Here is a 19256-nt window from a genome sequence, read left to right on the forward strand (position 1 = left end):
GCAATACGCCAAGGTAATCGATCCCTCCTCTCGAGAGTGAAAACTTTGATCCCTTCCCTGTTATGGAGCTGCTCGGTGTATCACATTTCCTGCCATGACTACAGTGGTTGTTACATTGGGGAATCTAAAAGAAGACTCTGAGACTGGATTTCAGAGCATGAGAGGGCAATCTGGACTGCTGATTCGAAGCACTCAGTGGTTGCAGAGCATTATTGGTCCTCTCAGCGCAACCTTGACCCACATCGTGACATCCAAGTCATCAACCACTCACGAAATTACCACCAACGATTATGGCTATAATAGCTCCACATATCACATTGCCATGGTGCTTTAAACTGAAATAAAGGAGCACGTATTCATCCTATCATGGAGGCTGTTATCCTCCAATGTGATGAATGTTGGCATGCACCCCATGTACGTGCTTTGCAATCACAGCCACAGACATCTAACTCCAACCAGTTATTGTTGCTTGCACGTGTGCTATGCTTTACCTCGCATAACCACGACTGGGCATTCTTTGTTTTCATAATAACGTATAATCATCTGTAGAAGAATCTCCTTGATTTGAAAGCTTCTGTACTGATTTGTTTTAATTTGTTTTCTTACTTTAATTTACTAAAGTGTTCCCCCCACAATATTTGTTTTCTGTTTGTCCAGTTAAAACAGTAATTTAAATCTTATCATGAATAAGATTCATGATAAGATTTAAATTACTCGTCAGCTAGTGGGAGCCAGACGTGTTCAAAGCCGCTAAGTGGATTTTTCTTATTTATTGATTTGAAATTATTGTTTTTCTAAAACTTGATTTAAATTTAGTAGTATAGCATTATTTTGTGATTTTCTGATTAATCTGGTGTGTTTATTCTTTACTTGGCCCAGTAATTGCATAAAAGTATTGGTAAGATTATCAAATCCACATGTTACAAGTTGCAACTCCGCTGATCGAGACGTTTTTTAACCATATTTAGCCGCTTTATTGAATAATTTTTACATCAAATTATTTTCTGTAAGTAGCTTATAGACCTAGTCAGGATCGTTAGTTTATTCTGAATTGAGACAGTGAGATTTGGAAGTTAATTAATACTTAAGTGTCCGTAGATTTACTGTTTGTAACTTGAGCCTTTGTTATACGATACGTAATATTCCGAACTAGATAGTGTTAGTGTTAGTATAGTATAATATTGTCAATTAATCAGTAAAATCTATTAAACTTGTTAAACTTCATTGTCAATTAAATTGTACTTTTAACTAAATATATAACGATTTAGATTACAAACATAACATAATTAATTAATACATAACTTGATACAGAAGTTGTATAAAGGGAACTCGTAGATAATTAATACTTGATACTGAGAAATTTATATATCGTTACAACTGTGTTGGGATACAAGTTTAGGCTTATAACTTTGTACTGAAATTGAAATTTTATTGAAAGTAAATCGAAATCATGACTCAGACCAGAGCAGCAAAGCAAAAGGCTCAAGCTAATGGGAGTGCTGTGGCTCAGAGGAGAACTGAGGGGGGCAGTTGCCTTCTGAATCACAGCCTTTTAAAATGCACTGCTTGCATGATGTTTGTGGAGCAATCAGATATGGGACATGATATTGCCATAGGGGATGTCTTTGTGTGGGCGTGATGCAAGGAGTGTAACTAAATCAGGCAACAACTCAGTGTTGTTATGGGCCTATATAAGATCAGGCAACAACTCAGTGTTGTTATGGGCCTATATAAGAGCTTGAAGGACAGGGTGGATGCCCTCGAAGGAACTAAATTGAGGGGCCCATCAAGCTCTCAGCTACCTACATCAACGCCAGAGCTTGCACTTGTTCATCATGCAATACAGTGGCAACCCCCAAGACAGAATGCACTGGTCCCACAGGAACTAGTAGTTGTTGGTGACTCTATTGTCAGGGAAACGGGGAACATGCTTTGTAAAAAGGATAGGTGGAACAGGACCAGGGTATGTCTGCCAGAGGCAAAGGTTGATGACATTGTAGAGCGGATATCATCTTTTAAGGGCACAAAAGGTGATATAGTTGTACACGTTGGCACTAATGATATTAAGAGTAGGAGACCGGCAGAATTACTTAACAAGTACAGGTCACTGTTGAAAAAAAGTCATGAATTATAATTGAATTTGAAAGTGTCTGCAATTCTGCCCAGACACAATAGGAGGGAGTATATGATGAGAGCCGACCGGGCTAGCCGAGTGGGTAAAGTACCTGCCTGGCAACCCAAAGGTCGCGGGTTCGATTCCCGCTTCGGGCTTGGATCAAAGTACTGCAAAAACCTTGGGAGGTGCAATATGGCCACAGAAGCCGATGCGCCAACAACTACCAAATCAAAAAAAAAAAAAAAAAAAAAAAATATGATGAGAGCCTTGTCGATCAATTCAGCCGTGGAAAGATTGTGCAAGGCTCAAGGGGTAGAATTTTTTTCAGCCTGGACTGTGCTTGTTAACAGGAGAGACTGCTTCTACAGGGATGGGATGCACTTAAATAGAACGTGTGCAAGAATATTTGCTGATGCTATCGAGGCAGTGTTAGGTGGGTCGGAAAGCTGCTGGCTTGGGGGGGGATACAAAGACTAATAGATTAACAGTAGCCACTGGCAGAGGTGAAAGTGTTTCTTGCACTGCTTCTATTGGAAGGAGCAGAAGCCTGAAAAACAAGATACAGGATATTTCAGAGACTGCTGGGAGTTATTGCTGTACAAGTAAACACATGGGTTGAGTTAGGTAGCTAAGAATAGAAACAGGTGCATGTATACTTGCGTGTACACCAATGCTAGGAGTTTGGTAAATAAATTTGACGAATTTGAGGTATTGCTTAAAGCATCAAAGGCAGATATTGTTGGGATGTCAGAGATGTGGTGTCACACAAATATAAGAAATGAAGAACTGGAATTTGGGGAGTACAACATCTACAGAAAGGATAGACAGGATAGGAAGGGAGGAGGGGTTATGCTATTAGTTAAGAAACACATAAAATCCAAGGAAGTGAAGCCAGTCGACATCGCTGGACTGTCACACCAAACTGTCGAGTCAGTTTGGTGTGACATAAGCATTGGGAGATCAAAATTGAGAATAGGAGTGTGCTATAGGTCTAATGACTCTGATGAGTATAATAAGAAACTGTACAGGGAAATAGTGGGCCAGTAAATCAGAGAGTCTTATAGTGGGGGATTTTAATTTCCCAGATATTGACTGGAATTTGTGGGTTGGTCGGTCACACACACTAGCAAGGCTTTTGTGGATTTATTGGATGATCGTTTTCTACATCAGCATGTTCGGGAGGCAACTAGAGGGAGTAATACTCTTGATTTGATTATTAGTAGTGATTCTTCATGCATTAAGAATCTGCAGATAAAGGAACCACTAGGTGGCAGTGATCACGGTGCACTGAAGTTGGATTTACTCAAGAGGTAACTACCATCAGGGGTAAAGGTAAGGGTTATTGCTTTCGTAAAGGCGACTACGATGGTCTGAGACAGTATTTAAATTCTATACAGTGGGACCAACTGATGATGTTACCAACAGCAAATTCAAAATGGGAAGCATTCAAAGAACTTATCTTGTAAGCTACTAGGCTTTACATACCAACTAAGAAATATTGTTCAAGGTTTAGGCCTAAGTGGATGTCAGATGAACTAATGAGACATATGGCAGAGAAGAAAAATGCATGGGATACATATAAATTAACACGTGACACAGAAGCCTATGATAGATACAAGTTGATCTGTAACCAAGTTACAAAGGAGGTTAGGCAGGCAAAGGCAGATTACGAGAAATCTTTGGCAAGGGATGCAAAGAAAAACAGCAAAGAGTTCTTTACTTATGTAAACTCTAGAAGGAAGGGGATGAATCAGATTGGTCCACTTGATATCGATGGGTCAGCTGTTGATGATCCTGCTCAGGGAGCTAACAAACTAAATGAATATTTTGCATCGACATTCACACACGAGGAGTTATTCAGCGAGGGGAATGCCAGAGGTGTATTCAACTCTGGCAGTAAGCTAGAGAATCTTGTAATAACTGACAGTAAAGTGGAGGAGAAATTGTCGAAGATAAACATAAGAAAGGCACCTGGGGTGGATGGAATCTATCCAGTTATATTAAAGGAGGCAGCAAAGGAAGTAAGTAAACCCTTAGCCATAATTATGAGAGCTTCCTTGGACTTAGGGGAGGTACCCACAGACTGGAGATGTGCAAATGTGACCCCAATTCACAAAGGAGGATCAAAGGCCAACACAAGTAATTATAGCTCTGTGAGTTTAACTTCTGTTCCAGGAAAATTAATGGAGCCACTGGTTAAAGAAGCACTGCAGGATCATCTAGACAAGACTTCAGTTATAGCTCGGACACAGCATGGTTTTGTGAAGGGGAAGTCTTGCCTGACCAATTTGATTGGATACTATGATGCAGTCACAAAAGAACTGGATGCAGGGAATAACTTGATATTATATACTTGGATCTTAGAAAGGCTTTTGATACTGTTGCACATGGAAGACTGCTGCACAAATTGGAGCAGTGTGGCATTGGTGGCAAATTGCTGCTATGGATAAAGGGGTGGTTGAGGGGGAGAAGACAGAGTGGTAATTAATGGACACTGCTCATCGTGGACTAATGCTATTAGTGGAGTCCCTCAGGGTTCAGTGTTGGGTCCATTGTTGTTTTCTGTATTTATAAATGATATTTATGATGGTATATCAAGCTTAATGTCCAAGTTTGCAGACGATACAAAGGTTGGCAGGGTTGTCAAGGACAACTGACACTATGCTGCTGCAACAGGATCTGGAAAGGTTGAGCAGATGGGCTGAGAGGTGGCAAATGAAGTTTAACATTGACAAATGTAAAGTACTACATATTTGAAACAGCAACCCCAGAGCAACATATCAACTCTGTGGTACTACACTGACAGTGGTAGAGAATGAAAAGGACCTGGGGGTAATTGTGCAGGCAGATATGAAGTTCTCTGAACAGTGCAGACAGGCTGCAAGAGTAGCTCATGGTGTCTTGTCAATGATATACAAGAATTTTGCTAGTAGGGATAAGGAGGCGATTATTCCCTTATATAAGGCAATGGTCAGGCCACATCTTGAGTACTCTATACAGGTCTGGAGGCCACATTTCAAGAAGGATGTAGAGCTGCTGGAACGAGTACAGAGAAGGGCAACAAGATTAGTGAATGGAACGAAGGGGTACTCTTACGAAGAAAGGCTTAAGTTTTGCAAATTACAGTGTCTGGAGAGTAGGCACCAGCAAGGTGATCTGATAGAGGTGTATAAAGCCTTGAATGGTTTGAGCATGCTCATTGCTGATGGGATTCTTCCACTTGCTCAGAATAATCACCTGAGAGGGCATAAATTCAAATTGAGGAAAGACAGATGTAGGATAGATGTGCAGAAATTTGCCTTTAGCCAACGGGTGGTTGGTTGGTGGAACAGACTTCGATCCCTTGTCGTGGAGGTTGATAGCCGAAATAAATTTAAGGCTCAGCTGGACAGGTATTTCGAACGAACGGAGGAGTGAAGTGGAAGTGGGTTATTTTATTTTTTTTTTTGGCTGATACTGCATAAGCTTGCTTTCTTGCATCATATGCCTCTACTAATGCTAATCAGATTCCAAGGCCTATTTAAAAACTCACATATTAACATGTGAAAAATAACATAATTATATTTCTCAATGTGTGGTTTATAAAAATATTATATAGTACTGTATTTCTTATTAATAAGGTATGCTTTGCAAAAGATAATTTCTGTACAAATATATTTACTGTTGTAATATGCATTTTATTTATTTATAATTGATTTTATACTTGTTATTTAAGTACCTAAAAAGCAGAAATTACTACTTATATATATTAAAAAGAGCATGCTACTTATTTAAATAAATAGTGATTGTTTTAAAATAATTTTTAGTGCTGTTCATTAGAATGAAATTTCCATGTAGTGAAATGTTTCATATATCCATGAGAAGTTTGTTGTAATTGGACTTTACTGTCAAATTTCATCCCACAAATACTGTACTATATATGAATAATTTGCGGACTATCCATTTAGCTCTTTTTCTATTATTATTATTAGCCATATGGTGCAAGGAAGCCTGAGGCTTATGCTGCACCAGCCAAAAAAAATGCTGTGTTACCCTGAGAGAGAGAGAGAGAGAGAGAGAGAGAGAGAGAGAGAGAGAGAGAGAGAGAGAGAGGTTTCAGAGTAAGCAACAAAATACTTACTTGACTGTTAAAATTTAACTAAAACTTGATGCAAGTTTTAGACAGATTTGGAAGTACTTTCTTTCTTCAAAGGTTTTTAATGATGATAAAATGTTTGAATTTGGAATGATAATTTCATATGCAAATTTGTGTTCTGCTTTGCAGTCATAAATTATTTAAAAATTTAATAACTGCAAAGAGGTTTAATTTTATGAGTTCATTTTTCTGATTGGAATATTCTTCCTTGTTTTTTAATACCAAAAAAGCCCAATTATTTTATTATTAGATATCCAGATTTCAGTTGAAATTAATATTTGATATTATGTTTTATCATTATGTTGTAATCATAATTAATTAGGAAAATAAAGACATTAGTTTTCATAATAATGATAGTTGTGACTTCTAAAAATGAGTAGCCCCTAGTTACAGAAATGTTTAAGAATTTTTGTTGTAATTATATTTTCAGAGCAAATTAACTTCGAAAAATTTCGTGATAGCAGTAGGTGGAAGACCCAAGTATCCTTGTGATGTTCCAGGTGCTATGGAATATGGCATTACAAGTGATGATATATTTTTTGTTTCAAATCCTCCTGGAAAGACGTAAGTTTAGTTCACTGTTTTGCATTGCCTGATACCTTATGATTAACAAATAAATTAAAATGTAGATTTTAGATGTTAGTGGAACACTTATTATCGCATACTAACCTTCTGATACTATTCTTTGCATTGAGTGCTGAAGAGCAAGTTTGTTTCATGATTTCATCTTTAACCCTTTCAGGAGTGAGTTTGCAAGACATGCATGGGCTTATAGCAGTAAGATTTCTTCTATTAGGAGTGGATTTTTTTTGTGGAATTTTTCAAAAATTGTAAAAGTGCCTATTGCACCAGAAATAAATGCTTTTAGATATTAATTTTTTCTTATTTTGACCTGATTGCTCAACGTTAAAGTGAAATTTCTGCCAAAAACCAAACCAGAATTAAAAAGATTTGTAAGAAAATCTTGTCATTATTATTTATTTATTTTTGATATAGTGATATCCTCTAGGTCTAACCCCAGGAGCTAACTGGTCAGTATGGGCTTGACACACCCATGGTCCTGAGCTGGATATCATCATTCTTCTCTTTCTTGGTGATTCCCTTCTACTTCTGACTATTGTTTTATCTCTCTCTCTATCACAGGGTAACTCAGAAATTGTTTTTTTTTTGGCTAGTGCAGCAAAAGCCTCAGGCTTCCTTGCACCATATGGCTAATAATAATAAAATTCAGTGACAATTCAGTGATATATGCATGAATTATGAATAAAATTGATATTATTATTATTGCTTTATATTATTTCTTCCTGATTGTGGGTTCCACCCTGTGATGGGTACTGCTACTAAGTGCACAGGGTGGTTATGTCTGGAGTTACTGTTTGTCGAGGAACTCTCTATCTTACATGTGTTCAGGATTGTGATTTTCTGGAGTTCCTTGTGTGTTCTCTGGGAGGTCTATTGCTGCTATGCTGCTGCTGTGTAGGGTCTTTGTCACCATACCAGTGTTGACACGATGATTGGGATGGTCATTATTTGTTGCATATGCCACATCTCTTTGATCTTCTGTCTTAGCTTTGAGAGCTAAGACAGGAGATCAAAAATAACAGGAGAAGCTAAAAACTTCCTGATCTTTTCTTCATGGGTTTTCTGGAGGCAGCCAGTGTTGGGCACTGCTATGTCAGTGGCCTGCTAGAGTGCTGCTGTGTTTTTCTGGAAATAATCCTTCAGCTTAGCTATGGCTGTTTTCTGTTGCTCGATGAGGTCTTCAGGCCTCTTCCTATTTCCGAGCTGTTGTCAGTCTCTTCATGGCTGACTTTGGGTGGTGTTGGCCGCTCTTGGTCATCATTGTCCTAGTTTTTCTCACAATATCCTCCCTCTCGGTGATAGTCCAATCTATGATCCCGAAGGAGCATATGTTAGCATTGTGACTGCATAGGTGTTTATGGCTTTAACTGTGTTCTGTCTGGTCAGCTTTGCTTTGAGCAGGCTTCTGAGTCTCTGATGGTATTTTTTGGTCAGACAGGCCTTGATTTTTTTGTGCTCTAACTGCTGAGTTTGCTTCATTCCTCCTGTCATGGCTTCGATTTCTTTACAATGCTGCAGCTGGTATTTTAAACTGACTAGTTCCCCCTGATGCAATCAATGGGTGCTGCATTTGTCTAGACCAAATTCTTTCCTCATATCATTTCTGAATTATTCGGTGAACCAGAGTAGTTGCCGGAACTGCTTCTTGGTTGCCAAATAGAGCTTGATGTCATTCATGTACATCAGGTGGGAGGTGGTGTACAAGTTTTTCTTTCCTTCTTTGAGGTTATTATCCATACTTGCTGTGGATAACGGATAGTGGATTGAGTGCTAGACAGAACCACAGTGGGCTCAGGGCATCTCTTTGAAAGATTCTGCTCATTATGGAGATCAGTCTGCTTGTGATGATCTCGACCTTGATGGTGGCACTCTATTTTGCCATGGTTGCTTCTGGGAAGTTTGTTACTGTTGGATTGACTTCGTAGATCTTCAATGTCTTTATTAGCCAGCTATGAGGCACAGAGTCGAAGGCCTTGCAGTAATCAGTGTAGGCAGTGTACGGCCTACATTGCAGCACTTCTTGTAGTTTTGCTCTATAACTGTGGCATCTATGGTTAATTGCTCCTTGCATTCTTTCTGCTGTTCAGTCATTATGTTCTGGCTCTCCAGGTGGTCTGATATTTTCTTGATTATGCAGCTGGGCAGGATCTTGTACATCGTTAGGCGATAGGTTTATTTTTATTATTGATGCTCTTATAATATCCTCTACGTAACCTGAGGCCTTAGCTTTAAACTATTCTGAAGTCTAAATTTCTCCACGCCATCAGGCATCTCTCATATTGTGGAGTTATTTCTCAACTGGGTTGTCATCATTCCAACACCAGGGTACCTGCCCACCCACTGATGAGGAGTCAATAAGTTCCAAAACGGTGCCGTATGGGTGATGGTATCCGCTGAGAATAGTCTTCTCCTATGATGAAGTGTTGCTTATTCGAGGTAGGGCAATATCATGCAACTCGTGAAGGTATTCACAATATGAGATAAACTTAATGATGCCGATTTATAAATTCTTAAGTAGTTGGCTACGTACAGAAATGATGCAATTGCACTAATTTGTATGTCAGATGCTCTTATATTATTTCTCCCTGATTAGGGGATTCCACCCATGATGGGTACTGTTACCAAGTACACAGGATGGTTGTTATTTCTGGTGTTACTGTTGGTCGAGAAACTCTGACTGTCCTACAGGTGTTCAGGATTGCAACTTTCTGGAGTCCCTTGTGTATTCTCTGGGAGACCTATTTCTGCTAGGTTGTTATGCAGGGTCTACGGCACCATACTGGTGGTTGATACGATGATTAAGGTAGTCATTACTTGTTGCATATGCCACATCTCTTTTACCTCATGTCTTAGGTTCATGTACTGCCTAATCTTTTCTTCATGGGTTTTCTGGAGGTTGCCAGTGTTGGCCACCGCTATGTCAATCAGATGGATCTGGCCCAGAATCCTGACAGTATCTCCTATATTGTAAAAATATATGAATATAATTGTATATATTTATTAGTTTTTTTATTAAGTGGTGCCTCTAGCCAGGTGGGCAGGAGCAGTAGTGCGTAGCCCACGCTTCTTGATTAGACCGGCGTTTGAGCCCGTACCCACCAAATACGGAGGATGCGGTAGGTCAGGGAATGACCACCGCATATTCCCAGTCCGGATAAAGGGTGAGGGTTGGCATCAGGAAGGGCATCCGGCCGTAAAAATTGCATGCCAAAACAATAAAAACGCTGACCCCCATATAATAATGGGAAAAGGCGAGGACAAAAAAATTATTTTTTATTAAGTAAAAATTTACCTTATTAGATTAATTTTGTATAGAAAGAATATAAAAGATAAAAATTTTAATAACAAATACTGCTTTCAATTTGAAGATCATGTTTTCTGTTACAAAAACTTCTGTTTTTGTAACAGAAAGTTTTAATAGGCGATCAGCAAATAAAAATGACTTAATTAATTTTATTTTATTATATTGCATTTAATTGGTAATTTTTCAAGTCGAATTTTGGTATTTGTATAGGGCGTTTGAGCAATAATTTTAGGTGTAGCATTGAAATGCTAAAGATAGAAAACTTGAAATAAGAATACTTTCGGAATATGAAAATTTAGAGTAATGTGTTTTGGCAGCTGTGTAACATTTATCATAAATATCATTAGCATAACTAAAACTGTAATTATACCGGTATTTATTTATTTATAATTAGCTGTACTTTCACGAATTTCTTAGACAAGTACATTAGGCATCAGTGCTGGCAGGATATTTTGAAAGGGGTAACAGGAAAAAAGTATCCCCGAAGAAAATATCCCATTTTCTTCTTATTATTATAATATTTAAGATTATTTCCCCGATTAATATCCCATTTCCCATTTATAATACTTAAGATTATTATAACACTTGAACATTTGATTATAATTTGTATGATTTTTTGCAAATTTTAATCTGTGATTTTGATATCATTAAACTGTGTGATTATTGTCAGTAATGTGGTTTTTGTGAACTGATTGTATACTGTTAGTGTGTGTGTATATATATATAAGTGTGTGTTGTTTATTCATTAATATGACATAAAACATTACCATTATATACTGTTTGCATAACTGCACTGTGTTCAAATAAATTTTTAATGTTTTTAGTGGCCGTTTTGATTACACAAAAAACATTTTTTATTTCAAAAACTGTTTCTGAGATACTCTAACTTTGTATTTTTTAAATACAATCAGTATGCTGGGATTTTGGCCCATCAGGAATTTCTGCTGTTGGGAATCTGGCTGTCGGGATTTTGGGTGGCACTACAATCAAATAGGTAGTCTTTTCTTTCTTGTCAACAAGTGTTATGTCTGATCTGTTGTGAGGGATTGTCTTGTCTGTTATTATGGTGTGGTTCCAGTACAGTTTGTGGGTTGGGGTCTCTAGTACTGCCTGGGGTCGTACTTGTAATATGGAACACTTTCTTTGATCAACTTGTATTTCCTTGCTAGCTTCTGATGTAGTATCCTGGCTACCTGGTTGTGTCTACGAGTGTACTCCGTCTGGGTGATCACCTTGCATCCTGCGGTGATGTGTTTGATCGTTTCTGAGGCCAGGTTGCATCATCGATATGTGTCATCTGACGCTCTGGGCTCCTTGGTGTATTTTTTATAGTTTCTGGTGTTGATTACCTTGTCTTGGATGGTGAGCATGAATCCTTTAGTTTCAGTGAAGATTGTCCCACTTGTGAGCCATGCATTGGAAGCCATTTTATCTATGTGATCTTGATGTAGGTCATTGTAATGCCTACTGTGGGGTTTCTTCTTTGCCCATATTTCTAGTTTTGTTTGTGCTTTCTGGCCAGGAGGGGACTTCTCGCTTAGGTTGAGTGGGGTATGCTGCATGTCTGCTTCCTTATGGTCTGGTTTAGTGCTGCTGTGTTTTCCTGGAAGTAATCCTTCAGGTTAGCTATCGTTTTCTGTTGCTCGATGAGGTCTGTCAGGCTCCTTCCTTCCTCTTTCCGAGTTATTGTCAGTCTCTCCACTGCTGACTTTGAGTGGTCTTGGCAGCTCTTGGTCATCATTGTTCTTGTCTTTCATATGATATCCTTCAGCTTGGTGTTAGTCCAATCTATGGTCCTGAAGGAATATGTTAGCATTGGGGTTTGTATAGGTATTTACATCTTTAACTGTGTTCCCTCCATTCAGCTTTGCTTTGAGTAGGCTTTTGAGTCTCTAATGGTATTTTTCAGTTAGGCAGGCCTTGATTTCCTTGTGCTTTAACTGCTGAACCTGCATCATCCTCTGGTATTTGTAGGTCTCTCCCTTTGTTATGGCTTCGATCTCTTTACCAGTCTGCAGGTGGTAGTTTCGGCTGACTAATATCCTCTGATTCAATCCGTGGATCTTGCCTTTGTCTAGACCTTCCATCCTGATTATTATTATTAAGGGAAACTGCATGACAGATGTAAAAGGAACTCTTGCATTACAATGTAATCTTATTGTCTAAATATTTATTTTTAATATTATCTCTCTGAAACTTTATACTGTACTTATTGGTTATTTGTGTATACTACTTAATTGATGGTATAGATATTAATACTAGCTTATGGTATAAGATATGGTAACTATCCAATTGATCTTTGATTTCTTAACACCGACAGCCTTAACTGTCTGCAGAGGTAACTTGTTCTAGTGATCAACAACTTTGTGGCTAATAGAAAACTTTGTGGCTAATAGAAAACTTCCTTTATGGACCTTAGATGTATAAAACTGTGCATGTGTGTGCGTTCTATAAACTGAACTAAACATTCATTTTTTTTCTCCACTTTTCCAGTTTTGTGATTTAAATAATCTGTTTTTAAGTTTTACCTGTACCTTCCAAGTAATGAAGAGTTGAAGAATGAACAGTACCTGATTTCTTGCTTCTATTTTTTTTAATTACTATTATTATTTGATAAATTTATTGAAAGTTTTTGAAACCATGGATCCTTTCAAGGAGCTCAATTTTTTTTTTTTTTTAGATAAGGTCTCCATACTTGGATGCAATATTCCAAGTGTGATCTTACAATTGCCTTATACAGTGGGATTATGACCTCCCTATCTCTACAGGATATTGTTTGATAAAGCATCTACACGACACCATGGGCTTTACTGGCTGCCTGTTTACTGCTTATATCTTAACTCCCAGATCCCTTCCTTTCTCTGCTGTTTTTAATTCAACTTCCCCAAGTGTGTGAGTTATTTTGGGATTGCTATTCCCCAAGTGTAAGACTTTGCATTTTGCTGCATTAGAACATAGCTGCCACTTTTCTGACCAATCTTGAAGTCTATTCAAGTCATCCTGGAGTGCTACTTGGCACTGATCATTAAAGACTTAATCTTTATAATGAAAATTCTGACATCATGCCCACTATCCTTTATTGATATTGTTTATGAAAATCAAAAACAACAATGATTCAGGAATCAGTCCTTGGAGATTCCCACTTCTGACATTACACCAACCTGAAGAAGAATGTCCATTAATCATAACCTTCTGCCTTTTGCCCTGCAGCCACCCTGTCATCCATCTTAGAATCTTTCCAGCTTATATAGTAGCCTTTCCTGAGGGGCTGAGTTGAGTCAAATGCCTTGTTAAAATCCAAATAAACTATGTCGAAATCATACATCCAGCTCATGAGTAACTGCATCAAAATAGCTTACCAGGTTAGTTAAATATAATATATTCCCTTAACAAAACCACATTGTTTATCCGTCAGAATGGTATTTCTATCTAAATGTCCCTGGAATGCACTCTTAATCATTCCTTCAAGATTTTCCCTACCATTGAAGTCAGACTCACTGGTCTGTAGTTACCAACTTAGAGCTACTGTTATGTGTTGCAATACGTTGCCATTTCTCCAATGTAAAGGTATCCCTCCCAGGTCCAATGATGCTCTTAATTAACCTTAGTTGTTCAGTCCACTCTCTGGCCATCTCCCTCAAATTACTGGGTATATGCAATCGACTTCAGGAACTTTATTTGTCTTTAGGCTTGAAAGCTTTTCTAATAAACAGTCATCTGTAATTTCGAAGTTACTAATTTCATGTCTCATCTTACTTGCACAGCCTGTCCTCAGCATGAAGGATCTTTTGTAAGTAATGATCAACACAAAGTACCTATTCATTTCATCAGCAATATGAGCTGGGTTATCTAATATTTTTCCACCCATAATACACAAGGGAATGATTGGATTCATTTTCTTCTTTTATTCACATGCATGAAAAACTCATCCCCATTCTTGCTCGCTTAGCCAGTGTTTCTCATACTCAGCTGTGGTCTCTGTAATATGCTTAAGTTATAATTGGAGGTTGCTGTTATGTATGCTTTATCAAAAAAATAAATTAATAAAATTACCTGAAAAGTTAAAAAGTAAAATAATTTTGGTTTAATCGTGTTTTTAAGTTTGAATTTGATTTTTTTTTTAATGCTTTCTCTTCCCACCCATTAGCCCAGATAACTGGGAGTTAACTCTAATATAATTATTTTTTTAGTTCATTAAGACTATAAATATCAATTTTTCAGGCTTGTTATTGGTGGAAGTTGTATCCTTTATGGTCATATTAATAGACATTATGAAGAAACATTGGCCAAATAATGACTATATATTTTAAATCGATGATAAGATAATGCACATTTTATAATTAATATTTTGAAGTTTTCCTTTGTTTTTCCTAAAATAATATAAATATACTTATTTTTGTTTTGCTAATAGAATTTGAAACTCTCTTCCTCATTTATTTAGCTTAAATGCACCTTTATCCTTCATGCCAAATCTATTGAAGTAGATGGTAATTTTGAGGATAATTTCCCCCAGTCTTTATTTTTCATTATTTTTTAAATGCTTTTTTTTTTGTTTATTCAATTATGTTTATCCTGCATTAAGAGGAGAATGATATTTAAGAATTTGATGAATTCTTAAATGACCTTTAACAATTCAATTAAACGCGTACTAGAGATTGGATTATCTTAGAGTTATCTTCCTAGGTTTGCAATTCATCAAAATTCACAAAACACTAGAAACAGTCCCTGTCTTTCTCATTGAAATAAAGCACTGTATTGGGTTTTAGTAAATCCTGATTTGTGTCTTTGATGGCAGTATTTTAATTTTGTCACCTTTTATGCATTGTAATCCTTCTGTGTGTATTATATTCTTAGAATATTCAATGCCATTTTCCTTTTAATGCAAAATGATCATAAATTAGTTTGTCTATAGTTCTACTACTGCAATATTATATTGCAAATCTCCATTATATTGCTTTTAGCAATTATATAATTTACTTTAATTAAATTTCAGCTTTAACTTTATACCTCCACTCAGCATCATCTGGTATCCATTAGATCACACACATACCCCATTTGATGCCTTGACTTACCAGTAGCATACCTAGTTATCTGGAATTAGTTATGAAAAGCAAATTCAATATTAATTTGATTTTTGGTATTTTTTTTCTTAATTAGTAAATCAGAATTGCAAGTCTGATTACGAAATCAGTCTTGCAATACTGATTTCATACTAATTATGAAAATTAATATGCATATGAAATACTATGTTGTCATTGAGTTTTAGGTGCATCAGTGACAGATGATATTGTATTGCCCTATTATGTGTTATATCTGGTGTGTAGAAGTAGGTAGTTTGAATAAGTTCAAGAAAGAACTACAGAAACTATTAGAGTAGATGGACTGGTGGTATGGGAAGTTTTTATTATTATTATTAGGCTGATGCTGTATAAGCTTGCTTTCTTGTATCTTTTCCCACCACAAATACTAATATCTGTAATCAGTCTGTGTTAGACTGGTGCAATATGTCTGTAGATACACATGCTCCTAAAAAATTCCCAGACAAACAATCTGCATTGATTTGCTGCCTAAAATACTCAGAATAACTCATGGTGGAACTCTCCCTTCCCTCTGCCTGAGATTAGCTTACTATAGCCAGGAGCATTTAAGAAATTCCTGCAGTCAACAGGAATCAAACCTCTCCAAATGAATGACAAGCGACAAAACCACTATACTCTCACAGAGGACTATAAAACATTTTGTAATTGAACAAATTAATTATTAAAATTAATTTGTTCTATATCTATGTATATTTATGTTATTGGAAGTTGATTAGTTGTGTGAAATGGTATGCAAGATATTGTTACTTTAAGGGGTATTTTGAGCTGTTCAATAGAAAAACTGGCAAAAAACAAACAAACAAATCCTTAGAAAATAGTGAGAATTATTCAAATGAACAGGATGGCTTCAAGTGTGAAATATCACAAAAAAAAAAAAAAAAGTGATACAGAGGACTATAAAACATTATGTAATTGAACAAATTAATTATTAAAATTAATTTGTTCTATATTTATGTATATTTATGTTATTGGAAGTTGATTAGTTGTGTGAAATGGTATGCAAGATATTGTCACTTTAAGGGGTATTTTGAGCTGTTCAATAGAAAAACTGGCAAAAAACAAACAAGCAGATCCTTAGAAAACAGTGAGAATTATTCAAATGAAATATCACAAAAAAAAAAAAAAAAAGTGATACTCACCAACAATTAGTTAACAGGTATTCTGAATATTCTTTCCAAATTTGTTTTTTATTAAAATGAAAAGTTTGTGTGCTTCAGTACAATAAAATGAAAGTTTACTGCACCTTGGTCTAACTATGAATGCATTATAGCTTCATTTACATGAACTCTTTATAAGTATGGGCTGAATCAATTAAAATCTTATTCAAATAACACAAAAGTCTTAGTTCATGGCATTAGGTCTTTTATAAAGTGCTATATTAATTAATGCTTCTCTAAAGAGAAGTATAGTGCTATGTATTTGTAATATGATACTGCTTCCCACATGGCCATTTCATTGCTAATTGGAATTTCACCAGTGGGTGCCTGTCCTCCCATTGGTGAAATGCCAGTTAGCACTAATGCTGCTTCGCACATGATCATTTCAGTGCTAATTGACACTTCACGAGTGGCAGGTTAGGCACCTATCAGTGCAACCAGTTTTCATCTAACTCACGATTGAGAGAGAGAGAGAGATTAATGAAGAAAACTTTGATAATTTAGGCTATGTCTATCTCAGACAATCTTATATTACCATGCTGAAAAAATGCGAGTTAGGTCAGAATGTGTATTTGCCCAATACACGATAGGAGGAACCTATATGGCGAATGTCTTGTGGATTAACTCAAGACTTGAGGGACTCTGCAGGGCTTTTGGGGGGAATTTTTACCATCATGGCAGGTATTTAGCATTTGCATTTAGCATTAGTAGTGGCATATGATGCAAGAAAGCAAACTTATACAGCATCAGCCAAAAAAAACCCAAAAGATTGTCCAGTTCTTCCTTGAATCTATTTTAGATAGAAGTTTGTTCCAGCGATCAACCACTTGCTGGCTAAATGCAAATTTCTGCACATCTATGCTGCAACTGTCTTTCCTCGATTTGAATTTATGCCCCCTCTGGTGTGTAATCTGAGCAAAAGGAAGAATGTCATCAACAATGAGTGCTTGCTCAAACCATTCAAGGCCTTATTCATCCTCAATCAGATCAGCTTGCAGGTGCTTAGTTTCTACAATTTGCAAAACTTAAGCCTTTCTTGGTAAGCGCAACCCTTTGTTCCCCTCACCAATCTCGTTGCTCTTCAATGTATTCATTCCAGCAGCTCTACATCCTATTTATTTTTTAATACTTTCCCATATACAGTGGCCATGGTAGCCTAGATAATTGTGCCTGACAAGAGTAACATTGGAGGTAGTAATCATTTGTAACATTTGCTGATGAACTCTCCAACAGCCTGCAGAGCTCGAATTGAAATCACTTTTAGATCTGATTTAGTTAAGACCAAGTTCTAATAGGAGGGTGGCCAGAGGTCTTGCACCAAATCCCCTATATGAAATAATTACAGTTGATACTTCGGGAAATTTCCCAAACTGTTCCTCAACTTGCTGTTTTAAAGAGATACTGTCATCATAGTACTGATGCTTGAGCCAGTGAGAGGTTTCAAGATTATATCCTGAGCCAACAATCTGAGTGTTGAGGAGATATGCTGACTCCCCCTTCACATGAAGAATGTCAGGTTTCTTAAGATCCTGTTGGGTGTTAAAATGCAGCTCAAGAAGAGAAAAACAGCCCTTTTGACTTAGTTGATTGTTGACTAAGCTTACAACATCATCATGCCTATGAATCCTGGTGCCACGGGACCAATTTCTTACGTTGCACTGGAGGGCAATGTGACATAGTCTTGATGGCAACACACCCTGCCCTACAGTTTCGATCCAAAGATTGTCCTCGAGATGTTCTGGAGAGGATAGGGATGGAATTTATATGGGTCTTAATCAGATCAATATACGAATGACCAGGTAAGAGCCGGGTCCCATTTCCAACCCACTGATGCTGGGAAGGGACATTGGCTGACTCTTCCAAGACACGATCATGAAAAGTATTGTAGAGGAGGAGTCGTCGCTATCTATCTTTCATCTTGAACTTTGTGTCAATTAGGATTCTACCATCATACTACAGTCTCTTGGCATTATGCAACTCTTCCTTCAGGGGAGAGGAAGCATGACTAGCTTTGATGAGAGAAGTGGAGTACTGGAGTTTATCTAGACGTCTCTGCTTCAGGATTGGGATAAAGCACCGAAAGGAAGGAACATCCCAACCTTACAGCAGAGATGTCTGCATAAAAATGGGGGGTAACTAAATCCTCGGACAGATGTTACCATCTAATAACTCTGACGGAATTATTGGTTTATATAAGTTATTATACAGAACTTCATCAGCAACATACATAGAAGCTCGATGTGGATACTCAAATTGGAACATATCCTACAGAAAAGATCCTGTCTGTAGGCGAAGAATTCATCGGTATCAGTGTCAAAACTTCCAGGTTTAGAGTCATTCAAAATCTGAATAGTGCATCGTCTCCAGTTTTAAGATACAAAGCCTGTGTCATGGCATAGCCTCTTTTATGCTATATATGCCTAGAAAGTGACTGATCAGAACCATGATTGTCATTTACCCTAGGATGTCTAGTTGGTATTCTGACAGTAACACCAGCCCCCATCAAACAGTGCCAATGATCTTGTCAAGCACCTCTAAATCTATTCTGTTATCAAGAGCGTCAGCTAAAAGATTCTTTAACATTCACTGTCTATACAGGTGAATAGACAGTGAATGTTAAAGAATGCTTAATGCTGATAATTCGTTCCAGAAAAACAGAGCGCTAAGTGAGCACCAAATTCCATAAGGTAATATATTTATTTGTGAGTTGCGGTCGGTGCCATAGGATATTTCCTAATAAATGGTAGTGAAAAGATGCACAAATGTCGATCAAAATATTTAATAATCAAATATTTGTACATATAAAATATTCTGCATTACATACGTATATAATTATGTGGTAACTACTTACGTATCAAAATTA

The 19256-nt window shown here is 37.1% G+C and overlaps 1 protein-coding gene across 1 annotated transcript in view; it reads left to right on the plus strand.

Annotated features, from left to right (window-relative positions):
- The window catches only part of LOC150085781 (thioredoxin reductase 2, mitochondrial-like), a 143996-nt gene that overhangs the window by 52728 nt on the left and 72012 nt on the right, over positions 1-19256 (plus strand). Inside the window, exons 6-7 of the mRNA XM_090373483.1 lie at positions 6682-6815; positions 14359-14378. Of these exons, the coding sequence (XP_090229609.1) occupies positions 6682-6815; positions 14359-14378 (154 nt within the window). The remainder of the gene's footprint in view (positions 1-6681; positions 6816-14358; positions 14379-19256) is intronic.

Source organism: Mastigoproctus giganteus, chromosome 5, assembly GCF_048544385.1.
Source record: "Mastigoproctus giganteus isolate SK-2022 chromosome 5, ASM4854438v1, whole genome shotgun sequence".
Lineage (NCBI taxonomy): Eukaryota > Metazoa > Arthropoda > Arachnida > Uropygi > Thelyphonidae > Mastigoproctus > Mastigoproctus giganteus.